Genomic DNA, 23,134 nt, shown 5'->3' on the forward strand with positions numbered 1-23,134 from the left:
TTTTGGAAACCCTGTCCAGCTACAGCTTACCAGAAAGCCCAGCTTTCTCATTCTGGGATCCAAGGTAGTCACCACCTACAGCAGCTCAGCAAGAGCTAAGGGGGCGGAAAATGCAGAGGACAGGCCTCCTATACCCAAGATGCGTGGCCTTTCTGGAAAATGCTCAAAACTGAAGCAAAATCTACTTTTCTGTTTGCCTTCCTCTTCCAACTCTCTGATACCCCTACAGAGAAAGCCAAACTCTACAAGGTTACACTGGGCATCTTCTATTCACCCTTCCAGGTCCATTCTCTAGGAACCCCTTTATCTTTCTCTTTCTATCTTTTCCTCATGGCCTGAACTTTATGGGCTGCAACAAGGATGTCTTGCCCACTGGCTTCACATTGGGTTTGGCCAATGGGAGACACCAGTAGGACATCAAAAGGTAGGAGAAGAGTAGCTCAAGATACTTAGTCTGCTGGCTCCCCTTCTGCCTAGGAGACACGGGTACTGTCCTGACCCAGAGTGACAGATGTTCACCTAATGCAGTAGACAGCACTGGTGCTCACCAAAATGTCTCCTCCACTGTGGCAACATTTCATAACCCAGCCTCCTGCTACACCACCAATTCCTGCCAATGGAGGTGACCTGTGTGGTCAGGAGCCGGTGGGTTTTCTCTAGGTTCTACTCTTTCCTCATCTACTGACCATGTGCAGGGGATCTAGAGGAGGACTTTGAGGTCCTACAGGATGGCTGCACCTCTAGATAGAAAAAGCCTGGTTCCCTGAATGACCACTTGGAGCTGATCCCACCTGCTGACCCACACTGAACTGTGACATGAGTGAGAAATTAATCTTTATTTTGTTAAGCCTCTGAGACTTGGGGTTTATTTGTTATAATAGCAGACCAACTGATCTTTGTCTTTCATCCTCTTTGAATATTGTGATTTTTCTACAACAACTGAACTTCAAAATTACACCTAGTATTTCATACAAGAACAACTCCTGTGCCTACACTATTATTGGCCGTAAAAATTACTTGAAAGGTAATTAATTTGATAAGCAAAAATAGGTAACAAAAACTGCTCTGTATACACGTAGAAACACTACTTACCCGCCGAGTAACTGTTGGATCTCTCTCTGCTTTGGAGATGAGGTGTCCAAGAAGGGTATTGGTCCGCAGAAAACACAGGCGGATGTTTGTAGCCATAGTGAACTCCCTCAGGGTGTGAGAGAAGGTGAAATTTTTTGCACCTGGTCGACCATTTATCAAGGACACCACAACCTAAAAACCACACAACACACACAGGGGGAAAAAAGTCCCTTCATGAAAATATAGCCACGAGTAACTAAAAATAACTCACATGTCCCAAAGCACTTGGTTTCTCTGAGCCATTAGATGTTTGTTGGTGGTCTTGGATCTTGTTTATGTCTAAAAATATCCCTGCTAATTCAGTCTTCCCTTCTTGTTCCTAGTTCCAAACTCTGGCAATCTCTCCCTAAGACCTGGGCTCTCAAAAAATGTTATCATTTCTTTTTCATACCCTTTGTTCTATCAGTATAGTTATCAGAGGAGGAGGAGGGGGAAGAGGGTGTTATGGGGTGGAAATCCTATGAAATGCTGAAAATATAATGTTAAAATCTATAAATATAAGAAAACAACTTTTGGTTACATCAAAGAAACAAAGCTAAAGTTATCTAAAAACCTAAAAGAGGTTGAAGAAAAGAAGTCTCTGCATATAGAGTTGACTGTGGAGAAGACAAAAAAAAGAAAAAATACTATATAAAACCCAGTTTTCATTTTAAAGCTTTAAGTGATGAAGTCTAAGTGCCAACAATTAGGGACACTCATCAGTCACTGGAAGGTACTGGCTAGCACTGCTCAAGAAAGTTCTCCTCACCTAAAACAGGACACTGACACCCTTAAAGATGTTCATTTGAAACTCACTTCATGCTCACAATGGCCTCACAATTTCCATGGAATTCTTCTCTGATTTTCTCCATTCTATTTTTTCACATGTCGCATAACAATAGCCTAGCTGACTTTACTGGGACCAATGCAATGCCAAAAGGACGGCAATTCTTTTCTCCTTTACAGATGGTGCCCATCCTGTCCGAAGGGACCAGGGATTTGTGCTATCACCTACCCCTCATCCCCTCACCCTTTTAGGGGATATGTATTTGTGAAGCAGTGGGAGAGGTCATCACCTCAATCACCAGCAACCAACTTTCTAAACATTCCAACAGAAAAGATAGTTCAAGACCTGTGGGCCTTGAATCCAGAATCTTGACTTCCAGAAAAGAAGTTGAGAGCTCAAAAAAATTTCCAATGTCAATTATGCCTCAATTTTAAAAAATTAATTAATTAAAAATATTTTTAATTAAAAATTTAAAATAATTTCCAACCCAACTCATTTTGGGAGTCTTCAATGTGATTCCTTTACTAGTTAGTTCCAAGTTCTAGTTTCCATTGTGATCTATTTTAGATTTTGAAAATTCAAGTTTCACAATTATACAAAATTTTATATCCTCGTGTTGACTTTGAATCTCAACTCTCCCTTCTCCCCATTTCAACATACCTCACCATTTTCCAAAGGTACAATCCGGGAATATTCAGTAGTACAAAGTACATCGTCATCTTGGGTGATAGCCATATTTGGCTCCTGCCCAAATTGTTCCAAACAATCTATTTTAGAGTCTAGGAAGAAAACATTTCAATACTATAAAGTAAAATATCATCATCTTATCATAAATCTCTTAAGGAATCTTATGTTTCCTTAAGAAAATACATCAGGAGGAAAGAACAGAGAAGCATTTAAAATTTTTAGACAAAATATTAGAATAAAGTTTTAATTCATGAAAGAAAATACCAAGACATTTTAGGCCACTTCCTTTTAATAGCAATGTTTGGAGATGTGGTTCTAATGCCTCACCCTTCATTAGGCACATTTCCCTTGAAGGAGCATTCATGGAAAGCCCATTGCCTTTGTGAGCAAAACTCCCATCACCTCAATTCATTATAGGGTTCAGAGACACTAACATTCTTCATTAGTTGAAGATGACATAGTCAAGGTAAATAATGTGAAATGCAGGAACCATGAAGATGGAACTTAGTCCCTTATTCTGTATAAAAGAAAAAGTACTGGAGCTACATCGCTTCTTATAGGTATATAAGTTATAGGTACATCGCTTCTTCCTAAATAGTGGCAAAAACTGTTATCATAAAAGGCAGTTCAACTTCAGTCCTGCATGTGTATCCTTGGAATTAATGCACACATGCTTGAGAAATAGGGACATCCTGAGAGCAACCCAGAGAGTGAAAACTGGCCAGTCCTTCACTGGGGAGGGTATGTGCTATGGTGAGAGCTGTGAATTGTGTAAGACTGATGACTTGCAAACCTGTACCCCTGAAACAAATAATACATTATACAGTAATTTTTTAAAACATGGTATATACATGCAAAAAAAAAAAAAAAACCAATGAAATTCCATGCTACAACATGGATGAACTTTGAAGAAATTATACCAGATGAAATAAGCCAGACACAAAAAGACAAATATTATATGATTCCATTTATATTAGATACCTAGAATACTCAATTTTATAAAGACAGAAAGTAGAACAGTGGTTACCAGCAACTGAGGCAGGAAGTAAAGGGGAGTTATCATTTAAAGAGTACAAAATTTCAGTTGGGGAAGAAGAAAAAGTTCTGGAAGTGGATGGTGGTGATGGTTGTACAGCATTGTGAATAGACTTGATTAAGGCTGAGATGCACACTTGAAAATTGTTAAAATGGTAAATTTTATGTTATGTATATTTTACCACAATAAAAATTCTAAATATTAAAAAAAAAAAAAGCAAACAAACAGGCCAGTCCTTAATTAGCCAAACCAAGAGACTCATTTTCCAGTTAAATCCAGTATTGATCTGTTACAAATAATTAACATCCTACATAACACAATAAGCAAGATTACTTACGAGCAAAATATTGCCAGGGTGAGTAGGTGCTTCCAAAGTCTACTGATCTTTCCAAGACCCAAAGATCAGGGCGAGGAGAATTTGCAAATTTGATGATAAGATAGGCCACATGGAAAAGCTGATAAAGCAAAGGAGATACAGTTACTCACATCACCGCATCTACCTGCAACCTTGACCATCTTTATATGATGCTGATCCAAAGGCAACAAGCATCTAGCTACCCTCTCCTAAGATCCAGATTCTATTTCTACTGCCCATTAGACAACTCTATCTGGGCACAGGCTCTCAAGCTTACCATGTTCAAAACCAAATAATCGCTTTTCTTTCTCCTCCAGATCTATTCAGTAATTTTGTCACTTCTTAATCATTATACCCTTGGTTTTTAACCAACTTACAGAGCCTCTTAAAGTCTGTACCTTCAAGAAATCAGATTTCGAGCAATAAGCATGATGTGCTAAGCCTTCCCAGGACCAAGAGCCAAGCATGTCTCCTGGAGTGTCATGGCCTTGGTTGGTTCCAGGTCTTAGAGAGCTAACAGCTTCAGAATGGAGAGCAGAGAGGCTCTTTGATAGAGTGATAGCACCTCCTTCCCCTGCACCATCTCCACTGTCTCCTTTCATCCTAATTATTCTCCCTCTTTTTAATTTTCTCATTCATCCTCATCACTCTTACCTATGGCCAGGACAGTGCAGAAGGATGGAAGAGACAAGGGGAGACTTCGGTCTTTTCTTCACCCTCCCACTCATGAATCCCAGCATGTCTCCCACAGGGGACCCCAGGAGGCCTTGCAGCTCTACTCCTACCCCATCCCCCAAAACTTATCTGGCTTGGATTTTGGACCCTGAGAGTCTGTGTATTTCCTAAATTCCTATATTTTCCTAAAGGACCCTGAGAGTCTGTATATTTCCTAAAGTTTTGGTTTGACAACAAATACAGGTGTTAAATGTGTTAATGAGAGAGCATTATCTCTACCCCACATGCTCAACACCTCTCACATTCCCGGACCCTAAGTAACAGATCCAACAGTGACTTTCAGAAGAGGACTCCCCAAGCTATTAACTAGCCCAGTAGAGCCATCTGAATGGTGAGCACATCTAGTTAGAGAGAGAGGCAGTACTCAGATTCTGTGAGATCCTTTCATTTCTTGGGGAAAAAAATAAAAGTTTCCCAATCATATTTTTTTACACACTGTAATATGGTAAGAATTATATACTTTAAAAACTGAATTCTGAGAACCAGTAGCTACTTATAAATGTTCCAAACTTGGTACTAGAAGTCAAAATCTCTGGAACAATGATTCTCAAATTTTAGCCTCAGGACCCCTTCACACTTTTAATAGTTACTGAGAACCTCTAAAAGCTTTTGTTTATGTGGATTATATCTATTGGTATGTACCTATATTAAATATAAAGGTTGAGAAAATTTAAAAATATATATCACTAATTCACTTCAAATAGTAATAAACTTACCGCATGTTTAGACATAAACACCAAATTTTTGTAAAAAATCATGATTATTTTCCAAAACTTAAAAATCACACAGAGAATAGTGGCTTTACTTTACATTTTTAAAGTTTCTTTTAATGTGTACATTTATAGAAGGCATCTGGATTCTCCTATCTGCTTCTACATTTAATTTGTTGTAACATATTGTTTTGGTTAAAGTATTTCTTTAAATACTGGTATCACATAGATCTATTATGAGGAAAAGGAGGATCTCAAAGCTTGTAGACCTTCTGAAAGGTCTTGGGGACCTCAGTGGGTTCTCAACCACACACTGAGAACCAGGGCTCTTGGTCATAGAGGTTACTCTTTGCTCTAAAAAGTCCCTTGGCTTTTTCTCTGCAGAAGGAAGAATTGTCACACCAATTACTAAAAACCCTAATTTCAGTCCATTCTATCCCAGTCAAACACTGGCTCTTTAATCTTGGAAAAAACTGCCTCCCTGGACTCAGATTAATGTTCCCAGATTGTTTACTGATCCTTGGAAAAAATTATCCAACTTCATGGAGAATAACTAATTAGGAATTGTAATAGTCTGAAAACTATAAGGCAATACCAAAAGGTAGGAGAAAAAATTTCCTAAAGACACATACCATTATCACATAGTGAAGAAATTCATAGGAAATCCCAGAACTCCAAATTTAGAAAAATTAAAACAAATATATTTCCCTGAAAACTATTTGCATATCTGTCTTAGATCACATCAAAGTAAGGCTGCTTTTGGATATAAGTAAGAAAGAATATAAAGGAAATATTTTTGGACACAGGAATCATTCAAAACAGTCTTAACCTCTTCCTCTGAAATTCTACAATCATAGCACACACACACACACGCACACCTCAAAAAACCTATTTTTACTTAACTGTTTAAGATCTAATGGTTACTATGTTCTAGGTACTGTTAGGCACCTCACAAACATTCTCTCTCAAGAGGTTAACTAACATGTCCAACTATTCTAGGCATAAAAATCCTGAGCCTATGTGTAGTCTAGTCACTGATCATTAGCTAGACCACAGAACCTAAGAGATACTTAATATTTGACCTGTTTTACCCTAGGGGGAATAATTTGTCAGAAAACTCCCAAACACCATTATTTCAAAACATACTAAGTTTGCATTACAGGAAGCCTGGAGATGGGAAGCTGTATTATAGTACATCTTCAGGATTATTTGAGTGCATTGGTTTTCCAAAGTTACACTTTCTGCTATTGTAAAATCCAAATAAATGAAATAGCCTTGGTGACTCAGAAGGACTACTCTTTTTGTTTCACTTCATACTGTTTCAAGGCCATATGTGATTCCCCTGAAGAAGGCACAGCAGTTAAAAATTCCAAATCTAGGAGGAGCAAGATGGCAGAGGAGTAGGCACCAGGTCCCAGGAATTCAGCTAGCTTGTTATCAAACCATTCTGAACACCTACAAACTCAACAGGAGATCAAAGAGAAGAAGAGCAGCAATTCTGGAAACAGAAAATCAACCACGTTCTGGAAGATAGGACGGGCGGAGAAGTGAATTCAAGGTGAGAGAGGAAAAAGAAACATGGGGTGGGGTAGGAGGGAGCCAGCTCCCAGCAAGAGTAGAGCAGCAGAACATAAAATCGGAAATTTTAGAAGTCTTCTCTGTGGAAGGACATCGCTGCAGAAGCTAAGGGGTTTGGAGCCCTCGCAGGGACGGTGTGGTCTCAGGACCCACAGGGTCACAAAAAGACGGGGGGGTGTCTGAGTGTGGCAGAGCACTCATGTATCGGAGCAGGGAAGCCAGCTGCAGAGATGGAGCGGAGAAGGGAGCTCTCAGCTCAGGGTAACCTTAAACTGTGATCCAAGGTGCAGTCGGGCCACGGCTCTTTAAGTAGGGATCCCAAAAGCAGCAGATCCAGGGAGATTCACCTTCCTCCTCCAGGAGGAGCAGCGCAGGAATCAGCTGGGTTTGGAAACTCCAAACGGGTCCATGAACCAAAGATAGAAACACTGGGTCACAGGCTGGGTAAGCACGGAGTGCAGCCGGAGACCAGGCAGACGGGAGTGATTGATTTTCTCTGAGTGTGCACTGAGGAGTGGGGCCTGTGTTCTCAGCTCCTCTGGGCCAGAGATTGGGAGGCTGCCATTTTCATTCCCATCCTCCAAAGATGTAGGGAAAGTGTTCAGTAAACAAAAGCTCCCGAGAGGGAACCCAAGCAGATTACTTAGCCTGGCCCCTGGCAACGGTGGTGCAAATGATGGGGTCTGTGATCAAAGGAGCGAGAATGATACAAAGCAAAGGTCAAGCAAAGCTTTATTTCACTCCAGCACCAAGAATCAAACCAAGCAGCCAGGCCCGTCTCTTACAGAGAGAGCCACTACCCCCAGCTTCACAGACTCTTATAGAGCAAAGGTCATATGGTTGATCCTGGCCAATGAGATTATCTCCACCTGGCCTAATTCGTCCTTGTATTCTGGGCTCTGTTATCTCCACCTGATCTGACCCGTCCTTGTATTTGGGCTCTGTTATCAGGGACTGGTCGACCATATTTTACTGGTTTCCCAGACTTGCTTTTAAGTAAGTTCCTCTAGTGGGGGCGGGGGGATGTCAGTTTAAGTTTTATAGCACAAACAACAAAATGGCTGTTTAACTGAGATGTAGTCACTCTAGCTAAATAGGCCCCTATAGCAAAGACATTTGAGAATCACTGCAAAAGGCCCCTCCCCAAGAAGATCAGCAAGAACATCCAGCCAAGACCAAGTTCACCAACCAATGAGAACTGTAGAACTCCAGAGGTAGAGGAAAGAAACACACAGAATTCATAGCTTTTCCCCTATGATTCTTTAGTCTTTTAAAGTTAAATTTTTTTTAATTTATTTTTTTCTTATTCCATTTTAAAAAATTTTTCCTCTTTCCTATTTCAACATTTTTAAACTATTTTACCTTATCAACACCTTTAAAAAATCTTCTTAAGGGGCACCTGGGTGGCTCAGTGGGTTAAAGCCTCTGCCTCAGCTCAGGTCATGATCCCAGAGTCCTGGGATCAAGCCCGGCATTGGGCTCTCTGGTCAGCAGGGAGCCCGTTTTCCCCCCTCTCTCTGCCTGCCTCTCTGCCTACTTGTGATCTCTGTCAAATAAATAAATAAAATTTTTTTAAAAATAAAATAGAAAAAATAAAAAATAAAAATCTTCTTAAATTTTTATTGCTATAGTCATATTCTGTCCCTTCATTGTATTTAACCTTATTTTTTGTATACATATAGGTTTCCCTTTCTTTAAAATTTTGGGATACAGTTTCTTCTAATAGATCAAAATATACCCTAAATCTAGAGCATGGCTTTGTTCTAGTCTCCAGCCTGATCACATTCTTTCCTCTTTTTTTCTTTTCTTCTTTCAACCAACTTCTTATCTTATAATTTTTTAAAGAATCTTTTTAAATTTTCATCTTTAGAGTCAAATTCCATCCCTTTATCGTGTTTATCCTTATTTTTGTGATATATATATATATATATAATATTTTTTCTTTCTTTCTTTCTTTAAAATTTCAGGAGGTAGTTTCTTCTAACAGACCAAAATACATCCAAAATCAAGTGTGTCAGGTGCGTGGCTCAGCAGCCTAATATATATATTTGTTAATTTTTTTCTTTTTTTCTCCTTTCTTCTCCCTCTTGTTTCAGATCTCTTCTGATTTGGTTAGTGTATATCCTTCTGGGGTCATTGCTCCCCTTTTAGTATTTTGTTCTATCATTCATCTATTCTTTTCTGGATAAAATGACAAAGCAGAAAAACTCACCACAAAAAAAAAAAAGAAAATGAAAAAAACAAAACAAAACAAAACAAGAGGCAGTCCCGACGGCTAGGGACCTAATCAATACAGACATTAGTAATATATCAGAACTAGGTTCAGAATGATGATTATTACCAAGGTGTTAGCTGGTCTTGAAAAAAGCATGAGAATTCCTTTCTGGAGAAACCCTTACTAGAGAATCCCTTTCTGGATAAATAAAATCCCTTCCTGGAGAAATAAAAGAACCAAAATCTAACCAAGTTGAAATAAAAAAGCGATTAATGAGGTACAATCAAAATGGAGGTCCTTACTGCTAAGATAAATGAGGCAGAAGAGAGAATTAGTGATATAGAAGAACAAATGATGGAGAATAAAGAAGCTGAGAAAAAGAGACAAACAACTACTGGACCATGAGGGGTGAATTCAAGAGATAAGTGATACCATAGGAGAAAACAATTTAGAATAATTGGGATCCCAGAAGAAGAAGAAAGAGAGAGAGGGTATATTGTAGCAAATTATAGCAGAGGATTTCCCTAAATTGGAGAAGGGAACAAGCATCAAAATCCAGGAGGCATAGAGAACCCACCTCAAAATCAATAAAAATAGATCCACACTCTGTCATCTAAGTAAAACTTACAAATCTCAGTGACAAAGAGAAAATCCTGAAAGCAGCTTAGGACAAAGAGGTCTATAACATACAACAGTCGAAATACTAGATTGGCAACAGACTTACTAAGAGAGACCTGGCAGGCCAGAAAGGACTGGCATGAAATATTCAGAGCACAGCACTAAATGAGAAAAATATGCATCCAAGAATACTATATCCAGCTAGGCTGTCACTGAAAATAGGAGCAATAAAAAGTTTCCAGGAAAATAAAAAACTGAAAGAATTTGAAAACACCAAACCAGCCTACAGGAAATATTGAAAGGGGTCCTCCAAGCAAAAAGAGAGCCTAAAAGTAACATATACCAGAAAGGAACAGAGACAATATACAGTAACAGTCACCTTACAGGCAATACAATGGCACTAAATTCATATCTTTCAATAGTTACCCTGAATGTAAATGGGCTAAATGCCCCCAATCAAAACACACAGGGTATCAGAATGGATAAAAAAAACAAGAGCCGTCAATATACAGTCTACAAGAAACTCATTTTAGATCCAAAGACACCTCCAGATTTAAAGTGAGGGGTGGAAAACAATTTACCATGCTAATGGACATCAAAAGAAAACTGGGGTGGCAATTCTTATATCAGATAAATTAGATTTTAAGCCAAAGATGAGGAAGGACACTATATCATACTTAAAGGGTCTGTCCAACAAGGGGATCTAACAATTTTAAATATCTATGCCCCTAACATGGGAGTAGCCAATTATATAAACCAATTAATAATAAAATCAAAGAAACACATTGACTCTAATACAGTAATAGTAGGGGACATTAACACCCCCCTCACTGAAATGGACAGATCATCCAAGCAAAAAGATCAACAAGGAAATAAAGGGTTTAAATGACACACTGGACCACATGGACATCACAGATATATTTCAAACATTCCATTCCAAAGCAACGGAATGCACATTCTTCTCTAGTGCACATGGAACATTCTCCAGAATAGATCACATCCTAGGTCACAAATCGGGTCTCAACTGGTACCAAAAGATTGGGATTATTCCCTGCATTTTTTCAGACCACAATGCTTTGAAATTAGAACTCAATCACAAGAGTAAAGTTGGAAAGAACTCAAATACATGGAGGCTGGGGCGCCTGGGTGGCAGTGGACTAAGCCTCTGCCTTCAGCTCAGGTCATGATCTCAGTGTCCTAGGATTGAGCCCTGCATCGGGGGTCTCTGCTCTGTGGGGAGCCTGCTTCCTCCTCTCTCTCTGCCTGCCTCTCTGCCTACTTGTGATATATATCTCTCTCTGTCTCTCTCTGTGAAATAAATAAATAAAATTTTTTAAAAAATAGGAAAAAAAACATTCAAATACATGGAGGCTAAAGAGCATCCTACTAAAGAATGAATGGGTCATCCAGGAAATCAAAGAAGAATTGATCAAATTCAAGGAAACAAATGAAAACACAACTATTCAAAATCTTTGGGACACAGCAAAGGCGGTCCTAACAGGAAAATATATAGCAATACAAGCCTTTCTCAAGAAACAAGAAAGCAGGGATCCTGGGTGGCTCAGTGGGTTAAGCCTCTGCCTTTGGCTCAGGTCATGATCATGGGGACCTGGGATCAAGCCCTGCATCGGGCTCTCTGCTCAGCAGGGAGCCTGCTTCCTTCTCTCTCTCTGCCTGCCTCTCTGCCTACTTGTGATCTCTGTCAAAGAAAGAAAGAAAGAAACAAACAAACAAGAAAGGTCTCAAGTTCACAACCTAACTCTACACCTAAAGGAGCTGGAGAAAGAACAGCAAAGAAAGCCTAAACCCAGGAGAAGAAGAGAAATAATAAAGACCAGAGCAGAAATCAATGAAATAGAAACTAAAAGAATAGTAGAACAGATCAATGAAACTAGGAGTTGGTTCTTTGAAAGAATTAATGAGATTGATTAAGACCCTGGTCAGACTTATCAAAAAGAAAAGAGAAAGGACCCAAATTAATAAAATCATGAATGAAAGAGGAGAGATCACAACCAACACCAAAGAAATACAAACAATTATAAGAACATATTATGAGCAACTACATACCGGCAAATTAGTCAATCTGGAAGAAATGGATGCATTCCTAGAGATGTATAAACTACCAAAACTGAACCAGGAAGAAATAGAAAACCTGAACAGTCCCATAACCAGTAAGGTGATTGAAGCAGTCATCAAAAATCTCCCAAAAAACAAGAGCCCAGGGCCAGATGGCTTCCCAGGGGGAATTCTACCAAACATTTAAAGAAGAATTAATACCTATTCTCCTGAAACTGTTCCAAAAAATAGAAATGGAAGGAAAACCTCCAAACTCATTTTATGAGGCCAGCGTTACCTTGATCCCAAAACCAGACAAAGACCCCAACAAAAAGGAGAATTACAGAGAAATATCCTTGATGAACACAGATGCAAAAATTCTCACCAAAATACTAGCCAATAGGATCCAACAGTACACCAAAAGGATTATTCACTAGGACCAAGTGAGATTTATTCCTGGGCTGCAGGGTTGGCTCAACATCCACAAATCAATCAATATGATATAATACATTAATAAAAGAAAAAAACAAGAACCATATGATACTCTCAGTAGACACTGAGAAACCATTTGACAAAGTACAGCATCCTTTCTTGATCAAAACAGTGTAGGGATAGAGCATACATACCTCAATATCATCAAAGGCATTTATGAAAAACCCACAGCGAATATCATTCTTTTTTTTTAAAGATTTTATTTATTTATTTGACAGGCAGAGATCACAAGTAGGCAGAGAGGCAGGCAGAGAGAGAGAGGAGTAAGCGAATATCATTCTTAATGGGAAAAAACTGAGAGCTTTTCTCTAAGGTCAGCAACACGACAGGGATGTCTACTATCACCACTGCTATTCAACATAGTACTATTAGTCCTAGCCTCAGCAATCAGACTACAAAAAGAAATAAAAGGCATCTGAATTGGCAAGGAAGTCAAACTCTCACTCTTTGCAGATGGTATGATACTTTATGTGGAAAACCCAAGACTCCACTCCATGGCTAGAACTCATACAGGAATTTAGTAAAGTGTCAGGATATAAAACCAATGCACAGAAATCGGTTGCCTTTCTATAAACTAACAGCAAGACAAAAGAAATAGAAATTAAGGAGTCAATCCCATTTACAACTGCACACAAAACCATAAGATACCTAGGAAGAAACCTAACCAAAGAGGCAAAGAATCTGTACTCAGAAAACTATAAAGTACTCATGAAAGAAATAGAGGAAGACACAAAGAAATGGAAAAATGTCCCATGCTCATGGATTGGAAGAACAAATACTGTGAAAAAGCCTATGCTACCTAAAGCAATCTACACATTTAATGCAATCCCTAACAAAATACCATCAATTTTTTCAAAGAAATGGAAAATTTATCTTAAAATTTATATGGAACCAGAAAAGACCCCGAATAGCCAGAGGAATGTTGAAAAAGAAAACCAAAGTTGACAGCATCACAATTCCAGACTTCAAGGCCTATTACAAAGCTGACATCATCAAGACAGTATGGTACTGGCACAAAAATGAACACACAAATCAGTGGAACAGAATAGAGAGCCCAGAAATGGACCCTCAACTCTATGGTCAACTAATCTTCGACAAAGCAGGAAAGAATGTCCAATGGAAAAAAGACAGTCTCTTCAACAAATTTTGTAGGGAAAATTGGACAGCCATATGCAGAATAATGAAACTGGACAATTTCATTACACAACACACTAAAATAGACTAAAAAATGGATGAAAGACAATGTGAAACAGGAATCCATCAAAATCCTTGAGGAGAACATAGGCAACAACCTCTTCGACCCCAGCCACAGCAACTTCTTCCTAGAAACATTGCGAAAGGCAAGGGAAGCAAGGGTAAAAATGAACTATTGGGACTTCATCAAAATCAAAATCTTTTGCACAGCAAATGAAACAGTCAACAAAATCAAAAGACAACCAACAGAATGAGAGAAGATATTTGCAAACAACATATCAGATAAAGGGCTAGTATCCAAAATCTATAAAGAACTTATCAAACTCAACACCCAAAGAACAAATAATCCAATCAAGAAATGGGCAGAAGACATGAACAGATATTTCTGCAAAGAAGACATCCAGATGGCCAACAGACACATGAAAAAGTGCTCCACATCACCTGGCATCAGGGATATACAAATCAAAACCACAATGAGATACCACCCCACACCAGTCAGAACAGCTAAAATTAACAAGTCAGAAAACAGTCAGGAAACAGATGTTGGTGAGGATGCAGAGAAAGGAGAAGCCTTGTTGGGAATGCAAGTTGGTGTAGCCACTCTGGAAAACAGTATGGAGGTTCCTGAAAAAGTTGAAAATAGAGCTACCCTACGACCCAGCAATAGCACTACTGGGTATTTACCCTAAAGATACAAATGTAGCGATCCGAAGGGGGGGCGTGCACCTCAATGTTTATAGCAGCAATATCCACAATGGTCAAACTATGGAAAGAACCTAGATGATGTCCATCAACAGATGAATGGATAAAGAAAATGTCATACATACACACACAGACATACACAACGGAATACTATGCAGCTATCAAAAATGAAATCTTTTTCATTTTTGAGCTGAAGATGAGCTGAGCTGAAGATGGCTTGAACTTTGTTCATGATCAATCAGGTAGAGGTACAAAGTACTCTTTTAAATGATGTTTTAAGAAGCAGATAACAATCATAATAGGTGGAGTGTGAAGCACTTTGACCTCAAAAGCCTTCAAGGTGAGCGGGTGAGATGAGATGGCATCACCTGTCCCTTGCTTCTCTGCCAATGCTCTCCATTTGGAAACCTCTGAAATTCCAGCCCATCATTTCAGGGCTTTCCCAGATGGCATAGTACATGTTCAGTAAATGTCACAGATGGGTGGATGGGTGGATGGATGAATATTAATGTTGTGTAGTTGTCTTTAAGTTCAGGAGGCAGAGGTGAACCCCCAAGTGGTCCTGTCAGGTGCCCAGTCATGGTGGGGACGTCTAAGGCTGGAGGAGAACCAATCCGTTGTAGTAAATCCTGGCCCAGCCACCTACCAGGCATATGACTCTAAGTGTCTCAATGAACCACTCTGAGATCTTATTTCCTTGCCCATAAAATAATAACACAAAATGATCATAAAACTATACGTTACATAAACACAAACTTTATGCACTCCATCTCAAAGAGTACCTATCACACTCTGTGGCATATACTCGTGTTCATCTGTCGTTCCCACATCTGGATTTTAATCACCCCTGTAACCTCAGAGTAGGTGCTTAGTAAGTGTGGTTGAATTAAAATGAAATTAATAAGTGTGACACGTGAAATTGCAAAATGTTTTGCAAATGTATTTAAAGCCACATCCAGAATGAGCTTCTTACCCAACTAAATAATATACCCTCCACCAAAAAGTCTTCAGTTTATGATGTGAGATTCATCTGCTTTATAATTTGATAAACATATTGTTTCCAAAGTGGCATTTTCTAATTCACTTTTTCCGACTTTTTATTTTGCAACATTTTCAAACCGCAGTACAGAGCTCAAACAGCAGTACAATGAATATCTATATACCTTTCATTGGATTCACCAAATGTTAGCGTTTTGTAGCATTTGTGTATTCTCTCACGCATGCTCTCTCTGCCTGCACACACACGCGCATGCATGCACTTTTTTGGGTTGTTTTTGAAAGTAAGTTTCATATATCATTATGCTTCAACTCTAAATATTTCAGCAGGCATATCCCAAGGGCATGGGCTTTTCTACAGAAACTCAACATTTTGATGCCTAAGAAATTTTACCACTTGAACAAATCTTACCTAACACATTGTCTATATTCAAATTTCCTTGATTCTTCTAATAACGCCCACTGGATTTCAATCCAGGATGATGTTAAGCATTTACTTGTCAAGTCTTTTGTCTCCTATAACCTAAATCAGTCCCCCCACAATTTTGTCTTTCCTGCCACGGACATTCAGAAAATCCAGGTCCTTTCTATCACAGAATGTTCCACAATCTGAATTTGTCCGATTATTTTCTCATGATCTGATTCAGAATAAGCATCTTGGCAAGATTACTTCCTGTGTGACCCCTTCTTCTCATGGCATCATGCTGGGGGCATGAGATGCCAGGTGGTCCCACAGTTAGTGACGCTATGTTTGATCCTATGCCCAAAAAGTTGCCCACCAGATTTCCCCATTATTAAGTTACCTTTTTACCTCGGTCATTAATTAGCAACCTGTGGAGAGGCACTCTGAAACATTTATTTTCATTAACTAAATTATAAACATTCCCCCTATCCATGTAAAAATGCAAATACAAATTGTGAAAAATAAGTCCCTAAATACAGAATGAAACAACTGAACAACTTCTGTGCCTGATGCCCATTTGAAAAGCTTACGAAGGAGCTAATTTTACAGCAAAAATTTTATTAGAGAAAGAAATATGCAGATGAGTGAAATTAAACTCTATTTTAGTAACCTTGTTTGAAAACTTTTTACAAAACGAAATACAATCTCTATAAAACAATCAAGGCACAGTAACGGAAATACAGCTCAGCTGGGCTAAAAAAGGATCCTTTTAATCCTGGTCCAAAGAGCGCATCTGCCAATGGCATAGCTAGGACCCTTCTTTCTTGTAGATGTTCCACCCTCGGCTGAGAAAACCAGCCCCTGGCATCATCAAAAAGACTGTGTTCAGGAGGAAAGTCACTTTGTCCCTCACTGTCTCTTACTGTCTCCCAGAAGTACCTGCTCACCTGTGAAGAGGGAATGTAGATCATTCCAGAAACTTAAAAGAAGGGACTCAAGAGGTCCCTAGATCAAGCTCTCACCCAGGTTAAGAACCTTCACCCAAGAATCTCTTTTTGAGAGGAAACCCACGGAATTGCTGAGGCATTCTGGACATTATGTTGCCTTGATGTTTAGTCAAAAACTTTCTCTCTCAGGTTCACCTCCCCTGTCTCAGAGTAGCACAGATTTCTAGTCTTCATTCCACCTGACAGCCTGCCCAGGATTTAAATACCAACACCACTCCCTAGGTTCTTTTTAAGGAATTAAGATTTAAGTCAGCAGGAGGTGAAGATTAGGATAGAAAGTGGAAAGGAGGGAGAATTAAAGTCTCTTGTTTTCTCATTAAAAATAACTATGAAAAGCTAAGAAACAAAAACTCTAAGGCCAAAATGAGTCTAAATATTTGGATCAATCCAACAGCTTGGAAAATGACAAGCCCACTATTTTTTAAAGATGGAAGACTTCAAGGAAAAAAAACTGAAAGAGAAAAGGTGAAACACTTGCATCTATATTTTATTATCGATGAATTCTTAACACTGGAGGAAAAATGATTAAGGACATAGAGCATGGTTTTCAGTCCTAGTAGGCTTCAATCATTATTCCCAAGTAGACTTAAAGTGCAGAATTTGAGACTAGCATTTGTTACTCAAGAACATTTCATCTACAGTTAACAATTTACAGATAGATTCAGTGATGGTTTTAAAATAAGCTAAAGTCCACTAGAATCCAAGAACTCTGAGTCCAATTTCCTAAAGATGTCTTATATTTTATCCTACCCTGTGTGGTTGCTCTAACTGCCTGAGAATTTTTTTGGTCTAGGCCCTGATCCTTCTCATAACACTTTTTCTCATTCACCCTTTTTTTTACTGATTCGTAAGAAAATTGCCTATGACATTTGGTTCACTCGCTGAACTGAAAAGTCACCAAAGAATTTGTCTGACAAACCATACAGAACAAGAGAAATTATACAGTCATGTTCTTTTGAGGCAAAGGGGCTTCACTGACTCAACTTTAAGAACCAGCAACTAAGTTATTTAAATCCTCCTTGAATCTACCCAAAATTGGTTCAACTCAATGATTCCTAAAAACAGACTGATTTCTAGAAATGGTTTACACCAAGCTTCAATAAAATATTTCCCAGTGATGGTGACTGGTCCCAAACCAGATTCCAAATGATGTGACTGCCATTTCTCTTTAGTAAGACCACACCCCTTCATAAGGTTCCAGACTCTTCCTCTTGACCAGTATCTTTCTACCGAAACAGTTGTAACATTTGTGGCCTGCCTCCAGGAGAGTCCTTTCCTACTCTTTTTTTTTTTTTTTAAAGATTTTACTTATTTATTTGACAGAGAAAGATCACGAATAGGCAGAGAGGCAGGCAGAGAGAGAAGAGGAAGCAGGCTCCCTGCTGAGCAGAAAGCCCGACACGGGGCTCGATCCCAGGACCCTGAGATCATGACCTGAGCTGAAGGCAGAGGCTTTAACCCCTGAGCCACCCAGGTGCCCCGAGTCCTTTCCTACTCTTAACTGGCATATCTATTTTCCTTTTTCTTCTGTTACTTCTTTCTTAAGTTCACCAACCCTGGCTAAATCCGAGTTTTATCTAGGGCCAAAATGCTCCTTTTGGCTGTGTATCCAATGCCCTTACTAATGACAGGAGCTTCAGAGACCTTTTCAACAGCAGCTGTGCACGTCTGTGGGGCATACTGATGGCCACTTAAATTTTATTAGTCAGCACTTTAAAAAAAAAAATAATGAACTTTAAGCTTATGTGTTATTTCAGATCAGCTGGGCTGCATAAGAAATATTCTTGGAATTTATCCTTTGTCCAAAAGTGGTCTTGCCCTCCTGAACACTAAAACCTCTAGTGGAGTTCTCCAAGGAGGTGGTCCCATTTAAGGGTGTTTGGAAAATTTAAGGAGACATTTAATTGGTTGTCACAATAACACACCCAAATAAGGAGAGAGACCATGCATCTGTAGCGGCATCATCTCTACCCTGAGAAAGCTCATAGCCAGCTCTGGGGGAGAAGCTGGTCTCCAGGAGTTCCAATACCATGTAGGGTATGCCTGGACAGGGAACCATGACAGAGGGGACCGTCTTTTGCCTACCAGACTTTCGAGGGCCTGAATGCCCTTCCCACCTTATAAATCTTGCTGGTAACAAAATGCACCGCCCCACTTGAGCAGCTAAAAAGGCCAGCTTCCTGGCTCCCATGGCAGGTAAGGCAGCATGAGTCCATGACCCGGGCTCAGCAAATGTGATGTCTCTTGGAAAAGACATTCCAAAATCTTGGAAGCAAGATTTTGCTTCCAGAGCAAGTGATGCAAAAAGGTAGGGACCCAGACACTGAAGAATTCTTTCTAAGCAACAAAGCAGCAGCATGTGGCTTTTCAGGGACAGTAGCCAACCCAGGAGGGGTGTCCTGAGTCCAGAGCCCAGGCTCAGGGCTGACTCTGTCGCCAGTCAGCGGCAGTCAGCCACAGCCATGTCCTTGCAGACCAGGCGATGGTTTGGACTGTGCACAACCTTTGCTTCCGCCCACTTTCTGAGCCTGATTCTCCCAGCTCCTCGCACCCCCTCCCACTACCCCACCTCTGTCCCTTCCACCCTCAGAAGTGACTTTGTCTCTTTCACGGGGAAAATCGGAACTGCCAGGAAGGAACCACCTTCCTTTCCCTTTGCAGACCTAAGAGCCATTTGCAACTACCCATCATCTCCTTCTTCCCCTAGACTGGTAGAGTCAAAAGCCGATCCCTCCTTGGGCGCTCTGGGTCCCCTCCTGTCTTCTGTTGGACCCTTCCCATCATCTTTGAATGTTCCTTCCAGCCAGGAGGCAAGAAGAGCCTCTCCGCCCACCCAAACCCCCTCCTCCCCTCAGAGAAACACTTCTTCCAAGAGTTGGCACTAGCCTGTCCCCCAGTTCACCCAGGCTTTGGTTCTTAGCCTTCCCCCACCTTTGTACCACACTCTGCTCACCTTACACCGTGACTCCTGATTTCTCTCTCTCGCCCAGACGTTCACAGAAGCTTCAGACCCACATGACTGCTATCTGCTTCATCTCCCCCCGAAACACCTCCTGTCCTTCTCAACTCGACAGGACCCGGGGAGGCCTCATCCCAGCCCCACGGGGCCCAGCGAAGCCTTCCCTCTGGTTAGTCCTGTGTATTCTGTGCTCTCTGGAGTGCCTTGCCTTTCCTTTAAAACATACTTGGCAGGATAATTACATAAATGTTCGTGGCTGGAGAGCTCACAGCCTCATGGTGACAGACTGACTCTCCTGCGCACTCAGGACCAGCAACAGGAACCCTCTAGCTATGTGTGGTACGAGGCCAGGACAGCCCCCGCACTGTGCCTGGATGCGGGTGAGGCTGGACAGGGCCAAAACCTAAGGATTACACTTACCTGGCATAAAACAGGACATCTCAAAGTCACTTTCACTGTGATGAAAAGGTGCCTCCAGGCTGAGCTCTCACACCCAGATGTAAGATGATCTCTAGTGTCCCAAATGTTCCCCCGTAAGTCCCCTGCTCTTAGGGACCCCAGCAGAAACCTTCATAGCCAGACAAACGTATGGAAAATAGTGAAGCCGTAAGGTAGGTGGAGGCCTGGGTCTGCAGGGTCAGAGTGGAACGGGGTGAAGGGTGGTGGGCAGCAGGTGCAGTGTAGACGGGCTCCACGCCTGATGGCTATCAGGAAAAGCGGGTTCTACGCATATCTCAGCATCTGCCCGAGTCAGGCGACCTGGGGTCAGTTTCGAAATCCAGACCCAGGTAAGACACTGGCAAGAATGAGAAAGAGCAGGGATTCAAGGCTGCCCCAGACTGGAGGAAGAGTGGAACCGGCGGGCATGAGCAGGGTGACCAGACACGTCTACTCCGACAGATCGGGGTTAAACCAAGAAACTGGAGGCAGTGGCCCCCAGCTAACAGGCTCCAGGTAGCTGTGGGAACAGCAACAGTCCACCCTGCTGGCAGGCAGAGAGGGGACTGTGGTGGGGGAGGAGGACACCTTCCATGCCTACAGGAACCCTCCCACTAAACGCCATCTGCCACCTTTCAGGAATAAGCTCTGGGTCTAAAGACAGTAGGTAAGACGAGCAGCTAGGCATTCTAGAAATGGGGGCCTGGGGTTGGAGGACAGGAGGAGCCTCAAATTCCATCATCCAACCTCCATACAATGACCCACCCCCTCCCCTACTTCCCTTGGACCCACTTCTACCCTCCCCCATTCTCTTACTTCCTGGTCTTCCTTTCCGAAGCCTCTCCCCAGGGCTGGACCCCTTTTGTCCTCGTATCCCAAAAGCTACACAGAAAGGGCAGATTACACCGTAATGCTGATGCCATTCCCTCCTGCAAATGTGGCATATGATAGCTCACACAGCTTCACAAGGTACTAAATGGGTTTTTAAGACACAACTTAGGAAGTCCTCTCTATAACATTTTTCTTTGCATACAACCCATTTATACCTATATATGACTTCTCCCAAGGCAATATTCCATTAAGTAAACCAATGTGAAAGGTCATCTCACTAACAGCCATACAAATACAAACTCCATCATGGTCAGAAGCAAGGAAATGGATACACATATGGTATCAACGAACTTCCCTAACCTAAAGTGCATGAATATGGAAGACATCAAACTAGATGTTACAGCACGTTTATATAAAGTGTATGTACATATTTATATACACATAAATTCATACTTATGTACACACAGTCATACTCATTAAAATGGATTCTGTGTCTTATTTGGATAGACGGGCTGCATTTCTATCTCACTCATGCTGCATGTCTACTGATGGTGGGCTTGGCGCTGCACCCCCCTAACACAGTGACACAAACCCATGGAACCCCTACTCATGGGAAACATTGCTGAGGCAGGAAGGGAATATGGTGCCTCATATACCAAATCAGGTCCCAGGGCCAGGCTTTCCTTCAAAAACACGGCCAAGTGCAACCCTATTTTGAGCCTGGAGAGTAAAGAACCTAGAATCCTATTGAGCTAGAATTGCAGAGGGGCTGATGCTCAGAGGACCCCATTTCATCCCAGCGTGGCCCCAATGCCCCTGCCAAGCTGGAAATCAATGGTAGAAGCTGAAATTTCAGAGGCACTGATATCTCTTTTTTTTCACCCACCCTGCCCATGGTGGGCACAGAACACAACTGAGGCAGAGAGAAGATGTGTTCAACTCTGCACACTCAGCCAAGCTAGGGGACAGGAGGACCCTGCAGCGTTCCCAAACTAGGGGTGCATCCGAGGCGGCTGGGGAGCAGGCTGAAAAGCAGATTCCCAGGCCTCTAGTCTAGAAATTCAAAGTCGATAATGAGGCCTAGAAACAGGGACAACTAAATTTGCAGACCTTAAAGCGACATGAAAGCACAGGAACCTTTGTAGAAGACACACTTTTTCCTTCTCTTCCATAGTTTCTTTCTTGGCCAATCATGATGTTTTTCTAATTTGCTACTTAATGCTGTAGTCCCCTGGGCTAGAGAATTCTCTGTGAGTGAGTGCAGACCGTCCTGGGTACCAGGGGACTTCTCCCTCCCCCAGCTGCGTACATGCCAGGACCTTCCTCCCTCAAGCTGCTGGGTTGATACAACATGGCACAATTGGCCCTGGCTGGGGGCGAGAGGTCCATCTCCCTTTCTTATGGCTCCACCCCCTCAACCTACCCAGGCAGGCAGCTCCTGCGGGATCAGAATCCCCACACCGAATCATGCTTGGTATCTGGGCGGGATGAGTGAGAGGCTCATTCTTGTCAAGCTGCCCATGGCTCCACTGGTTTGAGATGGGGTGGCCCTGCCGTGCACCCCTACCCCCGGCACTGTGTGCATGCACCTAAACTCCCATGCACCTGCTCTCAGAGCCCAGCCCAGGACCAAGGGTGGCAGGGTGGAGGCAGGGCGGAAGGGGAGGATGGATGGATTGAGGTACCAGGGCTTAGGGGAGAAGATGGCCAAGAACCTATCCAGGGAGGAGGACAACTCATGAGGGAGCATAAGCTCCACTGTCCTATTAAACTTTGATTACAAAACACAAACTCAAACATAACATTATTAAGGCTTTCACGATGGCTGAGCCCCAGTCATGGGTTCCTCCTTCTGAGAACAGGGATTCAAGGACTAACTTTGGGAAACACTGGCTGAAAGACAGTTGCCTCCAGGAGAAGGTCAGCAAGAAAGGTCCCAACATCAAAACATAGAAGAGAAAGGTAGAGACTCTGACAGCCAGCACCACTCCAGGAAAGGAGACCCTCCGTGTTCTAGAATTTGACATCAGGATCCCGACCACAGACTACAAGTCTCAGATAACTGGCAAGGAAAGTAAGACTCCAATATCCAGACAGATGATCTTGATGGACTGGTAGGGATGACCAACCATTCGGGTTTGTCTGGGGCTGTCCTTCAGTTTCCCTCCATGTGTATCTGCTCTCCCTGTAGCTTCAGTAAACTCTACCCTCACTTCCTGCTGGCTC

The 23,134-nt window shown here is 41.5% G+C and overlaps 1 protein-coding gene across 2 annotated transcripts in view; it reads right to left on the reverse strand.

The window, feature by feature from the left end:
- LAMA3 (laminin subunit alpha 3) overlaps window positions 1-23,134 on the reverse strand; it is a 261,415-nt gene that overhangs the window by 192,717 nt on the left and 45,564 nt on the right. The window contains exons 3-5 of one of the 2 annotated variants that reach the window (XM_082698720.1): window positions 3,958-4,075; window positions 2,558-2,676; window positions 1,093-1,263 (exon numbers count right to left, since the gene is read on the reverse strand). In XM_082698720.1, the coding sequence (XP_082554846.1) occupies window positions 1,093-1,263; window positions 2,558-2,676; window positions 3,958-4,075 (408 nt within the window). The remainder of the gene's footprint in view (window positions 1-1,092; window positions 1,264-2,557; window positions 2,677-3,957; window positions 4,076-23,134) is intronic. The other variant, XM_082698721.1, reaches the window with a different exon arrangement.

Source organism: Mustela nivalis (assembly GCF_964662115.1).
Source record: "Mustela nivalis genome assembly, chromosome: 14".
Classification (NCBI taxonomy): Eukaryota; Metazoa; Chordata; class Mammalia; order Carnivora; family Mustelidae; genus Mustela; species Mustela nivalis.